General features: G+C 53.5%; 1 protein-coding gene across 14 annotated transcripts; it reads left to right on the forward strand.

Annotated features, from left to right (window-relative positions):
- Positions 1-3: 3 nt before the first annotated feature.
- Tnnt3 (troponin T type 3 (skeletal, fast)) lies at positions 4-16,904 on the forward strand. 14 transcript variants are annotated; one of them, XM_013514171.1, is made up of 17 exons: positions 4-80; positions 2,899-2,933; positions 3,067-3,080; positions 3,580-3,597; positions 5,024-5,041; positions 5,218-5,247; positions 6,275-6,295; positions 6,510-6,524; positions 9,178-9,196; positions 11,665-11,710; positions 12,451-12,567; positions 12,654-12,731; positions 13,004-13,117; positions 13,217-13,326; positions 13,450-13,540; positions 14,618-14,658; positions 16,624-16,904. In XM_013514171.1, exons 2-17 carry the CDS (start codon positions 2,917-2,919, stop codon positions 16,676-16,678), a joined length of 804 nt encoding a protein of 267 aa, XP_013369625.1. In that variant the 5' UTR covers positions 4-80; positions 2,899-2,916; the 3' UTR covers positions 16,679-16,904. The 14 variants fall into 14 exon arrangements, with proteins under 14 accessions (XP_013369625.1, XP_013369624.1, XP_013369627.1 ...); XM_013514170.1 differs by lacking the exon at positions 14,618-14,658 and adding an exon at positions 15,264-15,304; XM_013514173.1 differs by lacking the exon at positions 6,510-6,524.
- The last annotated feature ends 3,431 nt before the right edge of the window (positions 16,905-20,335 follow it).

The raw sequence follows: 20,335 nt of genomic DNA on the forward strand, positions 1-20,335 counted from the left end.
AGGGTCTGAGGCCAACCGGGCAGTGCCTGCAGCTGGTCCTGTCCACAGGGAGCTCCAGACTTTCTCAGACTCAGCAGCAGGTACGTATGGGAATGAACTACCAGCAAGGCCTCCTGCATCAGAGCTGGGTACCTGGCACCCAAAGAGCACTATTGGGCCTGGTGACCAAGTCCCCCTGCTGACAGGTTGACACTTGGATGGGAAGCATGATGGCTGGAGAAGCCAGGTGGCCCCTGGGGACTGATGAGGGGTTCTGACATCATGCTTCCATGTTCCCCTAGCTTTAGCATAGTGCATAAGACCCGGTCTAAACTAGAACACAAGGGTATGGAGTGGGGAAGGCAGGGGTGCTAGAAGGCCTGGGGTAAGGCGTCACTCTAAGGTGGAGAGGTAAGGATGTGAAACTAGACTCCACAAAAGGGACTCTGCCCAGAGCTTCAGGGGCTACCCAGGGGCTGCCTGCTATAACACAGCTGCCTCAGGCCCATCTGGAACTTCCTGGGTATTGCCCCTGACAGTGCCCTTTTATAGAGATGATAGTAAGGGGTAGATATTACAGGTTACCATGGAAAGGATTCCAGAGGGAGAAATTCTAGACCCCAAGGAGGCCTGGGGTAGCTCCTGGGGGAGTGAACTGGGGCTGGGCTGGGGCAGGACAGGGAGGAGGGAGTTGTTCCTGCCCAGAAAGGCCATGTCCCACCTTGCCTGTGGCTGGAAGGAGCAGGTAGCCTTGAGAGGCCCCTTGAAGTCATTGGCCAGGCTCCCTCATCCACCAGGTCCTGAGCACTGTCCAGAGATCCTTGGGCATCCTGAGAGCGGACAGAGCCAAGCAAGCTAGCCAGAGGGGAATGAGCTGAGGCAAGGCATGGTCAGAGTCCCCTAGCAGGTTACTGGCAGGGCCTCCTGTACCCCCGCCCCTTGTCCCCTTTGAAGGAGGGAAGGATGGCATATGTCCCCAAGGAACCCAGCCTCATGTGCTATTTACATGCATTGCCTCTGAGGGCAGAGCATTAAGAGGACAACTGTTTTCCTTCTCAGCTGTCGAAATGCCATCCCCCACCCCAGCACCCCCACAACACAGAGCTAGTGACAGGGACCACACAGAGGGGGAGGGGATGCAAAGCAGCACTGCAGAGGCCTTCAAGCACTCTTCAGAGGAATAGGAGCCTCAGTTTCCCCACCTGGGAAGGAACCTTGCTGCTTCACCTTGAAAGGGTGCAGGCGCCCTCACTGGGTGCCCTCAGGAGATTGGAGAAGGAGGAAGGTCTGGGCTGTTTCTTTCCCCACCCCCATACACCATCTTGGGTTTCTGGGCAAAGGCGTCTTGCTGATTTGCGTGCCTATTTCTGGGTACCTCAGCTGCCACCAGCTCCTTAAAAATAGCCCCTCCCTAGTCATGGGCCACCCCTCCCCCTTGGGGGCTGACAGGTGTTGGCCCTGCTGGGTTCGGGGTGGAGGCAGGGGAGCAGGGTCCCCCAGCTCCACAGCCCTCACTGAACTTCTTGCCCTACAGAGTGGCCTGGCAATAGAGGAGTTGGGTTCTAGACCTACTGAGAGGGCAGACCCCAAGGGAGAAGGGAAGCCAGGAGCTGTAGGGATGAGAAAGGGCCAGAGGAACCAGATGGGTAGGCAACTGTAGCCCTTGGGTCCAGGAATGATGAGCCTCCTCCCAGCTGCAGATATGCTAGAGGCTGTCTACTGACGGGCAATGGAGTCCTGGGCAGGGTTCTGTTGTGATGTGGGCCTCACCTTGTGCCCAGACATGGGCTTCACAGATGTCTGATGGTTAATTTTGCATGGAGATCAACTTGCTTGGAAAAAAAGGAACATTATGGACAGAGAGCTTGGAGATGGCTACAACCTTAGCTTTGAGCAGCAAATGATTTTTAGCTGATGAACAGGTGTTTTCTTATATAAGTGCCCGGAGGGGGCATCACCATTGTTTTCAAGTATGTAATATGTTGTCACGAACTTTGTTTTTTAAACCTGAAGCCAGCATTCTGATACAGCTGCTCAGAGAGTTCCCAGGCCCCATTGCATGGGTGTGTGTGGGGGGCTAGCTCATGGACAGCAGTCCCAAACTCCCTGCTCTGCAATAGTCACATCTGCCACAGGTACAGCCAGTCCCAGGCATGGCACTTTCCCACAAACACTGACAAGATCAAGAGTACCACGGGCCTGGGAAAAAGCAATGTCATGTAGCCCAAGGGTTCCAGGATGGGGCACCCACCAAAGAACACTTCTGACCACAGCTCTGATGAGGTCAGGGGCTCAGCCTCCGTGTGTGGTGGGGAAGAGGCAGTCAGTGGATAGACCACTCATGTGCTCTGTGGTTTGGAGGAGGCATCCTCAGATGGTTGTTAGATTCTGGGGTATCCTCAAGGGAGCCTGGCTGGAAGTCACGGGGCATTGAAGGGCACTTTGGGCTCACACAAAGAAAGAGGATGTTGGGTGGGCATAACGGAGCAGGTCTGTACTGACTATTTTAGGGAGCTGGCCTTGGTCATCCTGGCTCCCCAGAAAGCTGTCCCCAACCTAATCAGAGGCTACCAAGAGACAGGCTGTATCTCAGACCAGCAAGTCTTCCCAGCATGCAGAACGATCTGCGGAGCCCTCTTCGCCCTGGACTACACTCTGCACCTCAAGGGCCCTCCTTGAGGATGCTGTAGGGAGAATGTCTGCATACAGGGGATTCTGAGCTCCAGGCTGAAGCCTTGGCAGAAAGGAGAAGGATCAGAGTCTTGGGGAAGAAGGCTGGGTGGGAGCTGATGAGGGGCCATATGTGCAGGAGACCAAGGGGTTGATCAAGTCTTATTTGTGATATCCCCTCTCAACTCTAGCTCAGAGCCACCTTCCCTTACCAAAAGCCAAGGCACCTCTCCCACTTTCTCTCCCCAGAAACAACCCACCCTCACCATGTCTGACGAGGAAGTGTGAGTACCACTGCCTGGGAGCTGCCTCAGACCCTGTCCTGTGGCTTCTGGGGGCTGCTGTAGCCCAGTCAGCAGAAGCCACCTCACTCCTCTCTCTCTCTTTCTCTCTCTCCCCCTCCACCTGCCCCTGCAGTGAACATGTTGAGGGTGAGTGTCACAGCTATTTTCTTTCTCTCTACTTCCACCCCTAGTCAGAAAAATCACTCTTGGGAATTGGGGTTGATTGGGAACAGTACGTATCTGTTGGGGGCCCCTGGCCTGGACATCCCAGGTTGGCCACCTCTGTGGGTGGGTGTTGGGACAACCCCCTTTGGAAATGGTCTGACCTCTCCTCTGAGAAGACCACATCTCAACCCATTCAGCCTGCAGACCTGCTGGGGCTATCTGACCCTGAGGGGCTTGGGGTTTTCTGGCCTAATGGTCATGGTAGGATGTGGCATCCAGGGTGCAGATGTGGCCTGCCATGGCTCAGCCATTTCCTCCTCCAGTACAGACAGCCCTCTCTGTGCCCAAGGAGTCCCAGGCCCTATCCCTGGCCAGCAGAAGAGGCTGGACTGTCCGGGGATGGGGTGGGCTGGCCCTCCCACCACCCTCTCCAGCAGCCTCTGTTAATATGGCCCCTCTCTTTTGTTCTATTCCAATGCAGAGGAGTACGAAGAGGAAGGTAACTGTGGTGGCTCTGGAGGCCCCTCAGCCCCCAAATCCTCTCTTTATGGAGCCCCCTCCTGCTTGGTGAAGGCCCTGCCCATCCAGCCCTTCCTATCCTCTTCTAGCTCATCAATTAACTGTCCATCTTCTTCATCATTAATTCATCATTAACTATCATCATTAATCATGTCTCAGTGATTAAGAATGCAATCATTTAATTAATGGTCAATGACCTGGTCATTAATTAAATCATCATTAACCTTTAGTGATGATTGATCTCTTCAACTGTTAATGGATACTCATTAATCGTTCATGAATGCCTTGTGTGGTGGTCACAACCTCAGTGTGTGGGGTGGGTTGGGATCTGGTCATTAAAATGCACTCATTAACATCAAGGGCCTCAGTACACACCGCCCGCTGCTCTTTGTCCCCCTGCCCATCTCTCTTGGTGTCTCTCTGCATGTCTCAGTGTCCTTGAGGTGTCTCCTCAGTACCTCTGTATCACTCAGCACTCTCTCCTCTGTCTCTGTGTATTTCTCAGTATCTCTCCCAGCCTCCCTCCAATCCCGTTTGCCTGTGTTTCTCTGTCTATCTGTCTGTCTGTCTGTTTCTCTGTCTCTCCCAGTGTCTCCCCATCACCACCACCACTACCCTCAGGTGCATGGCAAGACCCTCCCTGGCTGTCGTGCCCAGGCAGGCGTGGGCAGCAGAGTGCTGGGCACGGGCACACCTGGGAACAGTGGGTGTGGTAGTTCCCAGGCCCAAAGGGTGCTGCTCAGGCCCCTGGCAGCCACTCAGCTTCGACAGGCAGGCTGTCCTGCAAGGGCTGCTGGGTGCTGTGTTTTGAAAATATTTTGCAAACACTTGCTACCTTAACAACGTGAGCAGAACACTTCTTTTTTCTGCTGAAAGGTGGAAAGGCTTGTTTTTGAGCAGGAAACGTGACCCTGGGAGCCATCTTTTCCCTGGAAGTGGTCACTGAAGGGTCTCTTGAGAATGTTTCCTCCAAGACCTATGTGCCCACCTTGCTCCCAGGGACTTTCCTGGGGTCAGAAATACACTGAGCACATAGGGTCTTCTCATGACACATGGGTTTTGCCCCTGGTCCTTGTTCTCATCTCCCACAGAGCAAGATATAGCTCGACTTCTTGTTCACAAGTGTTGAACATGCACGGTCAGGCCCAAGGCAGAGACCCAGGCCCAGGCAACTGTGGGATCTTGGGGCAGCGGACTCTCAGGCAGTGCTGCTCACCATGACCAACTGCTATGGCCAGAAATGCAGCACTGGTCACTCTCACCCTACTTTGTCAGGAGAGCCCTCTACCCTCTTCTCCTGTGGGCTAGCCTCCTGTCCTCACCCCCAATGTACCCCTCTAATGACTGTTTTATTCCTTCTCTCTCTCTTCCCCCCCCCTCCTGCTTCTGGTTTCTCCCATCCTCAGAAGAGGCTCAGGAGGAAGGTAAGTGGGGTCCAGGACCCCAGCCCCACACCCACCTCCCAGTCTTCTTGACCCTGCCCAGCCCTCACAGCCACCCTGGTGTGCCCGGGCGTGACCCTGGCTCCTGCCTCTAAGGACGTGTGCCTGCCCCCGTCTAATCCTGTCCTCTCTCCTCCCTGCCACTCTGCACTCCCCAGCACCCCTCACCGCAGAAGTCCATGAGGAAGGTATGAAGACCCAGGACTTCTGGTCCCCATGTGGGGCCCGAGGCCTGGCTGGAGACCTCGTGGGGTGGGGAGAGGGTTGGGAGGCAGTGAGGCACCAGCCAGCCAAGGGGCCCCACATGTGGCCCCACATAACCCACTAACCAAGGCCCGTGCTTCAAGGTGTGGGACACTGAGGAACCCCACGGGCAGCAAGGTCAGGGCCCCCATTTCCTATTGTTTGGGGCATGTGCTCCCCTAGATGGAGGGGGTTAGCTTGTGGATGGGGAGGGCAACCTGGATCAGGGCCATGGGAAAGACTGTGGGGCTTGTGAGCACCAGGCCCTCCTTCCCAGGGGGTAACCAAGAGCCTATGGTGAAATGGCATGGGGCTCCCACACCTGGCCAGATCCCGGCACAAGCTCAGGACACTGGGGACAGAGGCAGGTAAAAGCAGAGGCCTGGTAGCCTGGTAAAAGCAGAGGCCTGGTAGCCTGGTAGTTTGGGTAAAAAGGGAGCTTTGTGTCTAGCCACTGGAGTGATGGGAAACAGGGTCCTGGTAGGCTTCTCGTACTCCTTCTGGCCCCTATCCCTGGGCTACGACCCTGTCCTGCAACACTAGAGGGGCCTCGCTGGACCCATCAGAGACACCAAAGCCTGGGGTACTGAGGGCACATAGGAGGTGGGCGAGAAGCAAAGAAAGGTGAAAGTCCATCATCCCCTGTCCCTGGGACCTGCACAGCAAGAAGTGGCTGGGATAAAAGCAAGAGCCAGCACCACAATCAGCCCCCTGCTTTAGTTTCTCTACTTGTGAAGATGGGTAATGGGGTGGGCTCAGGCCTCCTCAGGCTCTGATGCTCCCAGATTCTGAGAGTGGGTCACAGGACTTGGGGACATGGGTTGGGGGTCAGCACCAAGCTAACTCTGACCATATCTTGCTCGCTTCCCGCATGCGCCCCGAGTGGCAATGGGCTGTTTCCGTTTAACCTTGGATCCCTCTCCTTTGACCTCTGACCCGCGGTTTTGCCTCTTGTTCCGTGGCCCTCCTTAGCTCCTGAAGTTCATGAGCCAGGTATGTGACATGACTTCCACGCCACCGTGGCACGTGTGGCCGTGTGTGGGTGCGTGCAGGAGCCAAGCCGAGAAGGAACAAGAGGGGCCGTGTAACCTGCTCACCCCTGGCCCGCTCTTCCTCCCTCCTCTCCCCTCCCCTCCATTACCCTCTACGCCCTCCCCTCACTCATGGGTCCTTCTCTCTCCCCCTTCCCCCACGGTGCTGATCACAGAGGAAGTCCAGGAAGGTAGGCTACGGAGCTGTCCCCTCCCTCCCTGTGTCCTGTTTCCCTCCTGCCACCCCTCCAGACATTCCCTGCTATGGACAAAGCCCAGCTGGCGTCTTGGGCTGAGGACGGAGTAGAGTGAGGTCGGCATGGGGGGCTGGCTCAGGTGGGCCTCACTGACTCTGGTGGCCTTGGCAGAGGGGTCAGAGACATCAAGGCCCTTCTTGGCCACCAGTAGGAAGGTGGAAAGTGGAGCTCCTGAGGCTAATGGCAGAGCAGGCCTTGAGAGGATGGCTCTGGGGCCCACTGGGATCCTCTAGATCTACCATCTTAGGTGGAGAAGAGTAGGGGAGGAGTGGCAGAGGAGGGGAAGTAAGGAGAGGTGAGGCTGACGGAGGGTGGCGGGACAAGTGGGGTGAAACAGAAAGTTGGGCTGAGACCCAAGATGGGAATATCGGGGACCCGGAACAGCCGGGAGCCATGTGTGCAAATGAGCAATCAGTCAGGTCTCAGCATCCCACCCATTGCCTGGGCCTGAGCCAGACACACCCGGCACCAACACAGGGTTGGCCACACCAGGTGGAGGGAGGGAGTTGTACGTTTGAGTGAAGGCCCCCCCATTCATACGCTGCCTCTGTGAAGCATCACGGTCCTCCCAGCTGGGCCTGAGCTCTCATAAAACTCTTCCTTGGCCTCAGAAAGGCCATGGGGACAGGAAGGATACCCTAGGAGAGGGGCGGTGGTGGAGTCTCAAGCCACACAGGACACTAGTGCCCAGGAGCCAGCCTGTGTGTGCTACAAGGTTATCAGGCCATCTGAAGCTGATGGATGGATGGACAGATGGACACACAAGAGGGATGGGATGTGGGAGGAGTAGAAGGAAGTTTGTTGCTTGGGCTTCTGCTGTGGCCTTGTCCTGTGCAGTTCCTGCTCCCAACCCCTGACCAGGCCCAGGTTCCCAGGGCTATAGCCCAGCCTCACCAGGAGAGCTGTGGGTTCCCATGGCCTTACCCAGGCAGCTACCTCTGGGCTTCAGGCTCTACTCTGTGCTAAAGCACTTCCTCTGCCCCTCAGGCCCCACTCTCCCAGGTGTTATATAGAGGGAAGCATCAAGCCCACATGCAGAATTGCATGGCTGTTCTGTCGTGTGCCGGGTTCCTAAGCAACCATGTGATATAGGATCTGGGGAGTATGTACCCCAGCCAGACCCCCACCCTGACTCTGACCCTGGGCAGCCCCTGCTGGCTGTTTACTATGTGTGGAGAAAGGAGCTGGTGTTAAAGGCCTTCGCTCAGCCAGGCCTTACTGGCCCAGTGGAGGCAGGGCCAGGGACATGGCATGTAGATGGCCCTGTCATTGCCATCCAAGGCCCAGAGCAGGACCATAGGACAGTGTAGGTCAGAGTTTGCTGGCCATCTGGAGACACTAGCTCCAGCCAGGACCAGCCAGAATGTCCGCCTGGTGAGCCTGGAGGCACCCTCAAAAAAGCAGCCTCCATGACAGGATGGCTGGCCTGGCCTAGGACTGGAAGCTCTGGTCTGAAAGCTGGTCCACCTGTTCAAGGCTGGCCCCAGAGGTGGCTGAGGAAGAGATAGCAGGGGCTGTTCCAGAAAGGCCCATCACAGGCTCCAGAGGAGGGTCAGAGAGCAGACTCTTGTTCTTAAGGGCAAGCAAAGCAGAGCTCATGGCCACTGACAGGGATCCTTGCACTGAGACCAGACATGAGCTGAGACCTGCACAAATGCATGGTGCCAAGAGACTAGGACATAGCACCTTGTGACCCAGTAAGGCTGATCTTGCAGGCAGCGGTGGGCAGGGCCACAGCAACTGTCCCAGGCAGAGGCTGCACTCAGGCCAGCTCCAAGCCCCATGTCAGCGGTTCCACTAATGGAACCCCAGGCCTTCCCAGCTCCTTCCACCTTGTCTTCAGACAGCAGTCCTGTAGTTCAGCTAGGAGTCTGCACGGGAGTCCAGGCCTGTGGAAGGGCATGGGTGCTGTCCCGGGCCTGTGCCTGCCGCTGCTGCTTGCGTGGCTGCTGCTCCCTATGCGTACGGCTTTTCTCTTGCATGTGTGCTTGTGCCTGTGTCATGGAGACATCGCTGATGAGGAGCAGGAGGAGGACGAGGAAGGTAAGGGCAGCCTGCTCTGTCCACACAGGACCCCGGTTCTGGCCAGTGTCTGCTGCAGCTCTCCATCCCCCTCTCTGTCTGTCCATCTATCTCTATGTCCTCCTCTTCCTGGCTCAGAGCCTCTAAGCAGGACCTTGCTGCTTCACATGGTGGCTGCTATGGGGTTGGGTGCTAAGACCGGCAGCCAGCAGGGACAAGCCAGCCGACCAGCAGTCCCAGATTGCCCTAGACTCCTTCTTCTAGCCCTGCTCCATCCCCAGACCTCTGAGGACCTGTACTTGCTGCCATTTCTTCCTTCTTCTCCTCACCCCATACCCTGAGCCCTTCTTAGAGCTCCTGGGGGCTTTCACAGCCCGGAATGGAGATCAAACCTTTTGCTTCTAATGGGGTGGGTGGGCAGCAGGAGGCTAAGCTGGAGAAGCAGGCAGCCCTAGAGGCCAGAGCCCAACAAGCTTCCAGCTTGACAGTCCCCATCAGCAGGATGGGGGTGCCTATCTCACTCGGTCTCTCTCCCTTCTCCCCATGCTCGTGTTGCGGTGACCAGAAGAAAAGCCAAGACCCAAGTGAGTGTGGGATGTGGGGAGGGCCAGGGTGGACATGCCAGGAGTGGGTGGTTGTAGGAGGCTGGGTCCATGCTTAGAGAAAAGCCCAGTGTGCAGGGAAGATGAGGACCAAGGTCACCTAGGAAACAGGGAGGACTGTAGGGTGTGACTCTGCCCTACTCATCCAGGGCAGGCCAGGAGGGCTGCATGTAGGAGGAGTCCACACTGAGGAAAGAAAGGCATTGGGAGAGTTGGAGATGAGGAGGGAGGCTCAAGGCTCAAGGCGCTGGCACCCCGGGTGCCTTTCCAGGCCTCACTGTGCCTGGCTGTTTGCGGGGGGAGGTGGAGGTGAGAGTAGAGAGGTAGGTCCTGCTTCAGTGGACCATGTCCAAATCAGCTCTCTGCAGGGGCCTCTGAGCCCTCTGGGGATGGCTCTTTTTGGGGAGGTCTTGGCCTTATTTCAGTACTTGTGAGCATTTCAGAGACTTCTTCAACTCCGATTTCTCTGATCTTCCTGGCTTTGATTGCACTCACAAGCCCACAGCCCTCTTTCTGTGACTCACTCCTTACCCTTCTGAGTATGTACTTTGCTGTTCTTCATTCTACATGAGGTGGGATTTCAGGGCATGTTAGCACAAGCTCCGTGTCTGTTCCCACCTCAGGAGGGACGGTGGAGAGAGGCGAAGGGCATAGCCAATGTATTCCCATGCCTTGCACTTTATTTTTCAGCAAGTTAAAATAAAGTAATGCTGGATCACGAGACATTTTCCCATTTCAGAAAAATTGTTTGTGTTTTTGCTATGAAAATAAAACACCTCATTAAAGAAAATTCGGAAAATACGTAAAAGTCAAATGCAGAAAAAAATCATCTATAACTCTCCCACCTACCCATCCACCCACCAGCCATCCAGCCAGCCAGACTATGGAAAGGAGCAGAAAGAAATAAAAATCCTTATTTCTTCCTACTCTTTTTCCATGCAAAGGGCTCGGAAAAAAAGATCTCAACTCTGCTGTTTTTCAAACATCGGACTGTCTATACAGCCTTGAATTCTGCTTTTTTAAAATTTAGCACTATTCATAAGTATTTTTCCATGTTTTTACATAGTCTTCTCAAATATTTTGAATGGCCACATAATATTCCATCAATTGGACAAACCATAATTTTCCTAACCATTCCTCTATTGCAGGCTTCCCCCAATATTTTACTATCATAAATAACACTGAGTGGAAAGCATTTTCCATCTTCAGGGCTATTTCCCTAGGCCACATTCCCAGAACTGGAATTACTGGGTCAAAGAGTATGAACGTTCTTAAGACTTTGACATTCCTTGCCAAATTGCTTTCCACAAGGGCCTGGCCAAGGCGGCCTCCGACGTGGGCTGTGAGCGGTCTGTGTCCCACGCCTGCCTCACCCAAAGTCAGAAACGTGCTTCTGCACCTCAGCCATTGACAGATGGCAAACAGCATCTCACGGCTGTTTTCCTTTGCATTCCTCTGATCGCACGAGGGCCAACTGTTCCCCGAACGTTTGTTAACTGGTTGTCTTTCTTCCCTGAGAATTGGTACCTTATGTCCTTTGCCCATTTATCTAACGGTGGACGTGTCTCTATGTTTTCTTAATCATTAGTTTGCATAAGGATATAAGTCTTCTGTGTGTTTGCTGAAAATATTTTTTTTTAGTCTGGATTTTTTCCCTCTGCCTTTCAATTTTTTCCCCCTTTCACATACATAAGTTTTTCATTTGCACGGAGTCATCAGCACATCTTTCCCTTGGAGGGAACTTCTGGTGCTTCTGAGCTTAAAGAATCCTTCCCGCTCCAGTTTTTGATCGATACTCAGCTCCACTTTCTACCATGGCTTGTCTGAAAAAGCCCTTGTTGTCTTAACCCTCTGCTCCATCTGGAACACGTTGGTGGGAGAAGGGGATTACAGGGCTAGAGGACTAGGGGCTCCTTTTCTCTTCAAAGTGCCTCTTTCTCTTTCCTTTGGGCCCCTCAGAAGATTAGAGTGGCCAGAGAAAAAGGCTCGCAATGGCCAGGTCTGAGCACACAGGCCATTGCCCACCAGCTGTCCCCAAGGGGATGTGGCAGCCACTGCCTTCTGGTGAGACCTGGCTACATTTGTTTACTTATTTGAGACAGAAACTAGGCACCTCTCCTGGAAAGATGGGGTGAAAAAGAATTTAGTTCCAAGATTAGGTAGAATCACCAGTTTGCGGGTGAAAGATCCAGCAAAACAAAAGGGACAGGAAGAGATTGGAAACTTCTCTGAAGGGTGAGGTCTCTCTTGGGATGTGGATTATAAACTTGATAAGAATAAAATTCAGGTGGACGTGGCATTAGGCAAGGTGCCCTCAGCTGGGTGTGAGGGTTTAAAGGTGTTAGGGTTTAAAGGTTGGGGCCAGGTTAGCCCAGGGAAGTCCAGTGTCTGAGGTGGGGTCCTGGTTGTCTGTGCTCATGAACCAATCCCACCCCCCTTCTCTTTTTCAGACTCACCGCTCCTAAGATCCCAGAAGGGGAGAAAGTAGATTTCGATGTAAGTTTATGGGAATCAGGTCAGCATCCCTCAGACCTCATCCCCCACTTTAAGCCCCACATCAAATCTCTAGGTGTTATCTCCTTTCTAGCAGCAGGAAAGAAACTATTCTTCTCTAATTTATTCCTGGATCAGGGGAAATTCCTTCAAGGATAGACATCTTCTTCCCTGTTCCCCTGTCCCTCCATCCTTCCATCCATCAATCATCCATACACCCAACCTTCCATCTATCCCTCCCCCATGAATCTCCACAACTCATTCATCTGCCCATTCTTCCTTCCACCTATTTGTTCACCCATTCATCCACCATCCATCATCCATCCACTCACCCATCCATCTCTTTGTCTAACCTTCTATGACTCATCTATCCATCTATCTGTTTATGGAACACATTTATTTCACTCACCAGTCTCCTCTCAGTCAAGCCCATGTAGAGCATCTCTGAGGATGAGGACCAAGCCAAGTCACAGCCAGTCCATCCCAGGGCTGCTGCTAACCTCACAACTTGGTAGGACCTGGCTCACCCACAAGAAAGGCATCATCCCTACCCTGGGGCTTGGGGATCAGGTTGCCTGGGACCCTAGGAGGGCAGCAGTTCAGGAACATGGCAGGCACAGTAATTGTCCTGGTGGCCAGAGGAGGTGGGGCTTCTCTTGGAGGCAGAGAAAGGTACCACTGGGCACAAGGCAGGACCCAGGCTAGAGAGGATGTGTGAGGACAGATGACCTCTTCTAACCCAGGACATCCAGAAGAAACGCCAGAACAAGGACCTCATGGAGCTGCAGGCTCTCATCGATAGCCACTTTGAAGCCCGCAAGAAGGAGGAGGAAGAGCTGGTAGCACTCAAGGAGAGAATTGTGAGTGTGGCCAGCAGGGTGGAGGCCAGTGGCATGCTGGAGGGCCGGGCAAGGTGAGGCTGGGCTGACCTGCCTCTTGGCCACAGGAAAAGCGCCGTGCTGAGAGGGCTGAGCAACAGAGGATCCGTGCCGAGAAGGAGCGTGAGCGCCAGAACAGATTGGCGGTGAGGACAGTGCTAGTCCAGCCACCCTGCTTATGAACTCAAAGGAGTTTAGGGGGCTTGGGCTTCACTCTCTTAGGGCTCCCATTGCATGGGCTTGGGATCAGAGCCACTGGCAGAAGCCCCTTGCCCTGCAGAAATACTACAAGAGGTCAGACCCTGACCACTGAAGCTTCCTTCTAGAAAGTTCTAAGCCCGAGCATGCCTTTGAGGGATGTCAAGGGAAGGCATCCTGGTGCCCACCCCTGAGAATCTTGGAAATGTGGTCTCCATAGGAGGAGAAGGCTCGGAGAGAGGAGGAGGACGCCAAGAGGAGAGCTGAGGATGACCTGAAGAAGAAGAAGGCCCTGTCCTCCATGGGAGCCAATTACAGCAGCTATCTGGCCAAGGTGAGGCAGGTGCCCAGAGTCCAGGGAGGGCTTTTGTTCTGTGTTAGTGCACACTCCACTTCTGAGAACAGACCATGCCCTCTTGCTTGTCCCCTTCAGGCTGATCAGAAGAGAGGCAAGAAGCAGACAGCCCGGGAGATGAAGAAGAAGATCCTTGCAGAGAGACGCAAGCCACTTAACATTGACCACCTCAGTGACGACAAGCTGAGGTGAGGGCTGGTGCTGGGGGCGAGGCCACTGAAGTCCAACTCTCCCTCTCTGGTAGCTGAAGAAGTGCAAGGGCTTAGGATGCCTTTTGGGCTTAGCCTTCCCTGCCTCACTCTGCTTTCCAGGGACAAGGCCAAGGAGCTCTGGGACACCCTGTACCAACTTGAGACTGACAAATTCGAATTTGGGGAGAAGCTCAAACGACAGAAATATGACGTGAGTCCAGATGTCCAGCCCATGTCCCACCCGTCCCCTCTGCCAGCGTGAGCAGCTACTTCCTTGCTCTCCACTGTCCTCTGAACCTGCTCCCTGTCCCAGGGCCTAGGCCAAAGGAACCCAGGCAATCTGTCCCCCTGGAGCCTGGCTGGAGACCACTGCTCAAGGCTGCCTTCTGAAACAGCCCCTCACCCCCGCCCCACACCCTTAGCCACCAGCATGGGCCCTCTGGTTGCCATAGCCAACCCTGTGGTGAGGGACTTCATGACCTCTGGCCACCACAGCAACCCCCAGATGTCTGTTTCCTCACAGCAGCCCTATGAGGGCTGATGCGCCACTCCCTCTGCAGCTGGGAAAGGAGGCTGGGGCTGGCAGCTGGAGGTGCTGAGGGAGCTCACATACGGGCAACCCTCCCATGTAGATGCCAGCACTGAGAGCCAAGCTGGAGGTCAGAGGATCCTGCCTGGGGTGAGCAGCTGCAGAGTCCCAGGGCTGCTGCTAACCTCACAACTTGGTAGGACACCAGGGGCTAGGATTGGGGCCTAGAGCTTTCCCATCTACGGAAGCTTGAGGACCCAAGGAGAAACACCAGTCCTAGAAGAAGGAATGTGCTCAGTGTAAAAGGGTGACCCTGAGCTTTACCATCAGGGCCGTGCTGCCCTCTCCTCACCCTCCAGCATAACCTGGGGAAGGCAGGTTTTACCCACAAGGCATGTGTAGGGGCACTTCCTGAGACCACCAAGATAAACACTTGCAAGTCCTGGCTCCTTCTTGGAGCCCCAGGCAAGCTGTCAGCTTATCCCTCAGTAACCTCCCCTCTAGCAGAACAGGACAGTGTACCCCTCCTTGAGCTGTTCCCACAAGGAGACAAACATCTTTCCCTGGAGGCTGCCCTGGTGCTGGCCCCAAGCTTCCGTAGTGCCTGTAGCAGAATCAGGAACTCTGATATACTTTACCCATGTCAGGTCCCCAGGGGCTCAGAGACCCTTAAGGGCCATTGCCAGGCTCACCAAGCACATGGCGGGCCCTGAAGCCTCAGCCTCCCACCCAGCCCCATAACCATCTCGGTCTTTCTAGATCATGACTGTCCGGGCCAGAGTGGAGATGCTGGCCAAGTTGTGAGTAGCCAGAATGCACCACGGGCCAGGCTCGTGGGTGTGCAATGCACGGTGTGCCTCTCGCATGGCACAGATCTGGGTCACTCGCAGGGATGCTGGCGGCCAGGGTGGAGCCCACATGGTCTTTCCCCTTCCTTGCTGCCCTGGCTCCTCCCTCCTGCCTCCCTCAGTGGCTTTGAGGCTGGCCTGCTGCCCTCATTGGCCGGCAAGACAAGGCCTCACCTTCCCAGGAGACACTCTTGGCATCAGAGTATCTAAGCCACAAGTCAGGAGCGGGAGCGGGGACACGGGAACAGGAGTCAGGGGTCAGGGCTGGGAAGGACCCATGGGGGTCCCACATCCTGCCTCAGTGGGAAGGTAAGTTACTGGCTCCAGAGCGGCTGTGTGTGGTAGCTTAGGCCATGCAGGCCAGCGAGAGTAAGTCCAGACACGAGCAGAAGGTCAAGAGACAATGCCCACTAAGGAAGCCAGTGGCAAGAGGCTGCAACACCTTGGTGGGAATGCCACCGCCTGTCCCGCACTACGGTGAGGATAGGCATTCGCCTACCATACCCGGCCTGGACCTCCTGGGCCCTGTCACAGTAAGTTGCCTATGTTGTTCACAGATCACCACGCTCAGAAGCCGCATCGACCAAGCCCAGAAGCAGTAAGTAGCCTGGCCCACCTCCTTCTGTGCTGGGCACAGGGTCCCACAGGGCCAGCCGCCATGTGCCTCATCCAGGGCCTGGTCATGTTAGCCCTACATAAGGGTCAGTGGTGGCCAGTCCTCAGCAGAGCAGTAACAAGACTAACATGGCCAGGCCTCTTGTGCAGCATGTCCAGGCCCTGTGCCTGAGATCTGAGTGTCTTTTCTTACCAGTACACAAGAGGAGCCACATGGTGCTCCTCTTGTGTCTGGTCAGCCATGGGGGAGAAGGCAGCCAGGAGGCTCCCAGAGTGTGGTGATTCTAAGTGGCCTTTGAGTGGTGTGGCATAGCCTGCCTAGACATTCCACAGCATTTTGCCCTCGGAGGTGAACTTTGATTGTGATAGGGAATTCAGAGGCCAGGCTTTGCCACCATCTCCCTGTGATCCCCAGTTCCCTAAGAATTCACATTTCCATCCATGAAGTCATGCCCCATGGGGCACAGAGCCCTGTTGCAGAGGCTGCACTTCGCCCTCTGGGCCTATACTCAGATGCACTGATGACGTGTCACACTGAAGGCCTTGCCACTGAACCTGGCTGGGGCACTGTCACATCCACGAGTTGCAGTGTCTTAGAGATACTTGGAGTCCCTATTTCTTGGGCTCCTTGTCTTCCTTCCTTGGCCTCCTTGCTGCTTGCAGAGATGGGCCTCCTTTCCAGGGAGGGGGCTGGTGAAAGAAACCCCACAGCCTCCCAGTCTGTTGTGCGGGTCAGGGACATGTGCATGCAAGTATGTGTGAGGGCATGGCTGTTGTCACCAGAGATCCCCCTGCAGCAGCTCTCAAGGGTTCAGTACTCTTGTCCTCCCACCTGCATCGGCCCTCACCCTTCCCCCAGCCCCTGCGAACATGCTGGCATACAGAGGGCCTTAGATAGAAAAGCCTGAAGACAGCCACCTTGGCTGCCATCTAGAGGGCACAGACTTTTCAGGGAAAACGGCAGCCATCTGCTAGACAGTCTCCAGGCTGGGGTCTGTCTGCAGTTACCCCCGAAACAGGTCAAGGAGGACAGAGTGCGGGGCCCTAGTTGCATGCCAATCCTGACCTAACCACACTAAGTCCCAGGCCTGGCCCAGTCAGGTGCAGGTGAGTCAGTGCTGCTTGGATTGCAGCGAGGTGTGTGTGCTAAGGAAGTCTGGCTCTTGTTCTGACAACCACCAATGGAGGCCAAGGCTGAAGTTGGAGCTAGAGGCTGGGGAGGGGCTTGCCTTGCAGTGCTTCTCCTCCCTCCATGTGGCTAAACTTTCTGACCCTCAAGAACAACTTGTTTCCCATTTGCAGCAGCAAGAAGGCCGGCACCCCGGCCAAGGGCAAAGTTGGTGGGCGCTGGAAGTAAAGAAGCCCAGAGGCCTCCTGTGGCAGAGACCCCCTGCCTTGGCTCACTCTGGACTCTGGGGCTTGTTACTATAAGATGGCATCTTCTAGCCCTGACATCCGGGCTACTTCTGGAGCTCCAGGATGATCCTGGGGGTGGAGGGACTACCCCAGAACCCCTCCCCTGTCTCTGCCCACATTGCTTCTTCCCCCTGGGGTCTATGAATAAAGCAGCAGGCCCCCCTCCACCAAGTGGACTGTTGTGCATAGGGGCTGGGGAACGTGGTATGCGGGCTGATAGTTCTTGAGGTCAAGGTAGAAGTTCCAGATAGCACATGTGTTCATGTGGGCACCCTGACACATGTACCTAGAGGAGGTTGGCCCCCTCCTTTGTGTGACTGCTTCAGTACACAATACACCAATCCACATGTGTAGATTATTAAAGAAAAAAAATTATTCAGTGACATATGTCAAAGCCCAGTAAGGAAGACTTTCTGCAGGACCACCACCATAGGTCCAGGGACCCCTGCACCAGTGTCTTGCAGTGGGTGGAGGTAGGACTCAACTCCAAATAGAGTGTTGGAATCAGAGCCCAGGAGCAGTAGGCTGCCTGCAGGCAGGAGGATCTGGTGGGTGTCCTCCTCAGGGACCAGCTCCAGAGAGCACAGGGTGCATTCTGTTCACTACCAGTGGCTGTGGCCTGACTGTGCGCAGCCCTGAACTTTCCAAGTCAGATGGGGGCTTCATGCACTCTGAGAAGGTTCCTCCTTTGTGTCTGCTCTGAAACCTGTTCAGGGCATAGAAGTTTTTCCTTGTGAGGGTCATGGAAAGGAGGCCCAACCTCCTGGGAGACTTTGCAGACTTCAACCCCAGGAGGGTGGGGCAGACTGGGAGCCCACTCACAAGGGCACACCGGGTTCCTCTCCCTGGCTCAGCACATCAAGGGCAGGAGGGAAGCAAAAAAGCACGTTTCCAGCAAGAAAGCAAATATGGCAAACACAGAGTGTTTTTCTATATTATAAGGGAACACAGTGCACAACTGTGTAATAAATTTGAAAGTCCTGACCAAATAGAATTATGGAAAATATAAATCACAGAAATTGGATCAAGACGCAGGGCCCTACAGCAAGGCATTCATACAGGAAGGTGTTTGTCCAGAACTGCTTCTCCAGGAAGGCCTGGGGCGGTGGTGGTCTGTGTCTGCCTGCAGGGACAGGGAGGGAGGCCCCTTCAGCCTGCAACTCTGCTGGCGCCAGGACTCAGAGGTCAAGATAGAAGTTCCAGATAGCACACGTATTCATGTGGGCACCCTGATACACGTACCTAGAGGAAGGCGGCCCCCTCCTTTGTGTGAGCGCCCCAGTACACAATGCACCAACCCATGCATGTAGATTATTAAAGAAAAAAAATTTGTTTTTTTTTTTTTTTTTTTTTTTTTTTGGTTTTTCTCCGGTACCAGGAACCGAACTCATGACCTTGCGCTTGTCAGGCAGGTGCTTTGCCACTGAGCTAAATCCCCAGCCCCTAAAGAAAAAAAATTATTCAGTGACATTTCAAAGCCCAGCAAGGAAGACTTTATGCAGGACCATCACCATAGGTCCAGGGACCCCTGCACCAGTGTCTTGCAGTGCGGGGAGATAAGGCTCAACTCCAAATACAATGTGGGCAGGTTGAATTCAGAGCCCAGGAGCAGCAGATGGAAAATAACTAAAAAGAGACATCAGGGTAGAAAATGGTACCTTAATCAAGCTAACAGGATTCCCACTGAAGGGCAGATCAGGGTTCACCTGCGGTGGCAGAGGAAGAAAAATATGGCAAAATATGGGGTTGGTCAGGTATCAGTGGAGGGTTCTGGCTAACCTGATTTAGCAAGGCTCTTTGCTAAAATTGAATTGTATAAAGCAGAGCACAGAGGGCCTAGGTTTAGGAGCCTGACTGAAGCATGGCCAGCAGAGACTCTTTGACACCCCAACACATACACATACACATACACATTACACATACACATACACATACACATACATATACACACATCCATGGCCCCTCACAAGCACCGCTTCTAACACGAATGGGCACACCCTAGCATATGTCCATAAACACAACCCAGGGCCACACACCTTGCTCCTGCACACACAATTCACACATACCCTCGTACCCTCCAATAGACCCACACAGCACAGGTTTGAATACAGGATATGGGACCAAGCACACTTTATTTCAGTAATGCCAAGATATATTGCATATGTATTATATGTATTATCCTAATATAGTAAGTAATAGAATCTGTCTGTCCATGTTATCCATCTGCCTCCTTGCCTTGTTCTGAAAGGCAACGGTCGGTACAGAAATAATAGGAGGCAAACTTCTATGTTGGGGACAGGCAGGAGGGTCCATGCCTCAGGTATCTACAAGGGACCCCAATTCAGAATGTAAAATGTTGACATCATAGGAAAAATGTGCAGATCTCAGCCCTGCGTGCACATCTCACAGTAAGTGACAGATCAAGGGTACAAAAGCAAGGCAGCAGTACGTGCACAATTCGAAAAAACAACTGATGGAATGGACATAGCTGGAATGCTGCTCCCCTGGGCCAGGAATGTGTGTGAATGCTGGCAGAACTGACCTTAGATAGGACACAAAGCAAATTCCAACCAAGTCCCAACAACAGGAATGTCCCAGCCAAGCCTGAAGCCAACAGACGTTGACTCTTCTGGCATGTGTTTAGAATTGTAAAAACACAGCTGAATGTTCTGGATGGGAGAGGAACTCACAGAGGAAGGCAGAAGCACTTAGGGCCCAAGGATAATGGACCCCAGCCTCACTGGAACAAGACTGACACATGGGAAACAGGGTCCTGGTGCTCATACTGAGGAACGGGACAGAAGCCCCCAGTGTTCATGAGTCTCACAGACAACTCAAAAAATTAGCAAATGGACAAAAAACTAGACTCAGAGACAGAGATGATAAGAAACAGAAAACGTGCTAATAAAATAAAAAACCCGAATTAATGGAGAAGACTAACAAAGTCAAAAAGTGAACAGTCCATCATCTAACACAATAACTACATAGAAAGATGAGACGACAGAGACAATATTACGATGACAGACGGAGCATAGTTACAGAGTTTAGGAACACAATTTATAGCAAAACAGCACCATAAACAACAGAATGACAATGTATTTAAAAACTGGAGAAAATGGCCAGTTTCCAGGAGAAATATAACTTACAGGTTTGGGTCAAGGTGAAATGTAGCCCTTGAATAGTTTGATTCATTGTGAAGACAATAAACTATAGGTTAAAACAAAAAACCAGAATTCGTTAAAGTTACATCATGTCAAACGGGTGCTCTCTAATGTAAAGAGAATTTTGTATCACAGAACTGAATGATGTAGTGATTCATATTCACAGCACATGAGTTTAAAGGCTACCAAAATACTGCAACTAGAGGGGTAGCTCCAGTGGTAGAGAAAGTAGGATGATGAGGCCCTGGGTACAATTCTCAGTGGCCCCTACCTCCAGAAAAAAAGATCTATAGCAAATGCTTCCTTCCATGGTGGAGTGCTGAAAGAGTCCCTTTGTAATCAATGATGAGGCAGAATTCCACCTTCTCTGCATCTACATAAGATAACCAGAGCTTAAGACAAGAAAAAAAGTATTTTAAAAATACAATCTGGTCAAC

The sequence above is a fragment of the Chinchilla lanigera genome, unplaced genomic scaffold (genome assembly GCF_000276665.1).
Source record: "Chinchilla lanigera isolate Chin_1 unplaced genomic scaffold, ChiLan1.0 scaffold00021, whole genome shotgun sequence".
In the NCBI taxonomy this organism is placed as follows: Eukaryota; Metazoa; Chordata; class Mammalia; order Rodentia; family Chinchillidae; genus Chinchilla; species Chinchilla lanigera.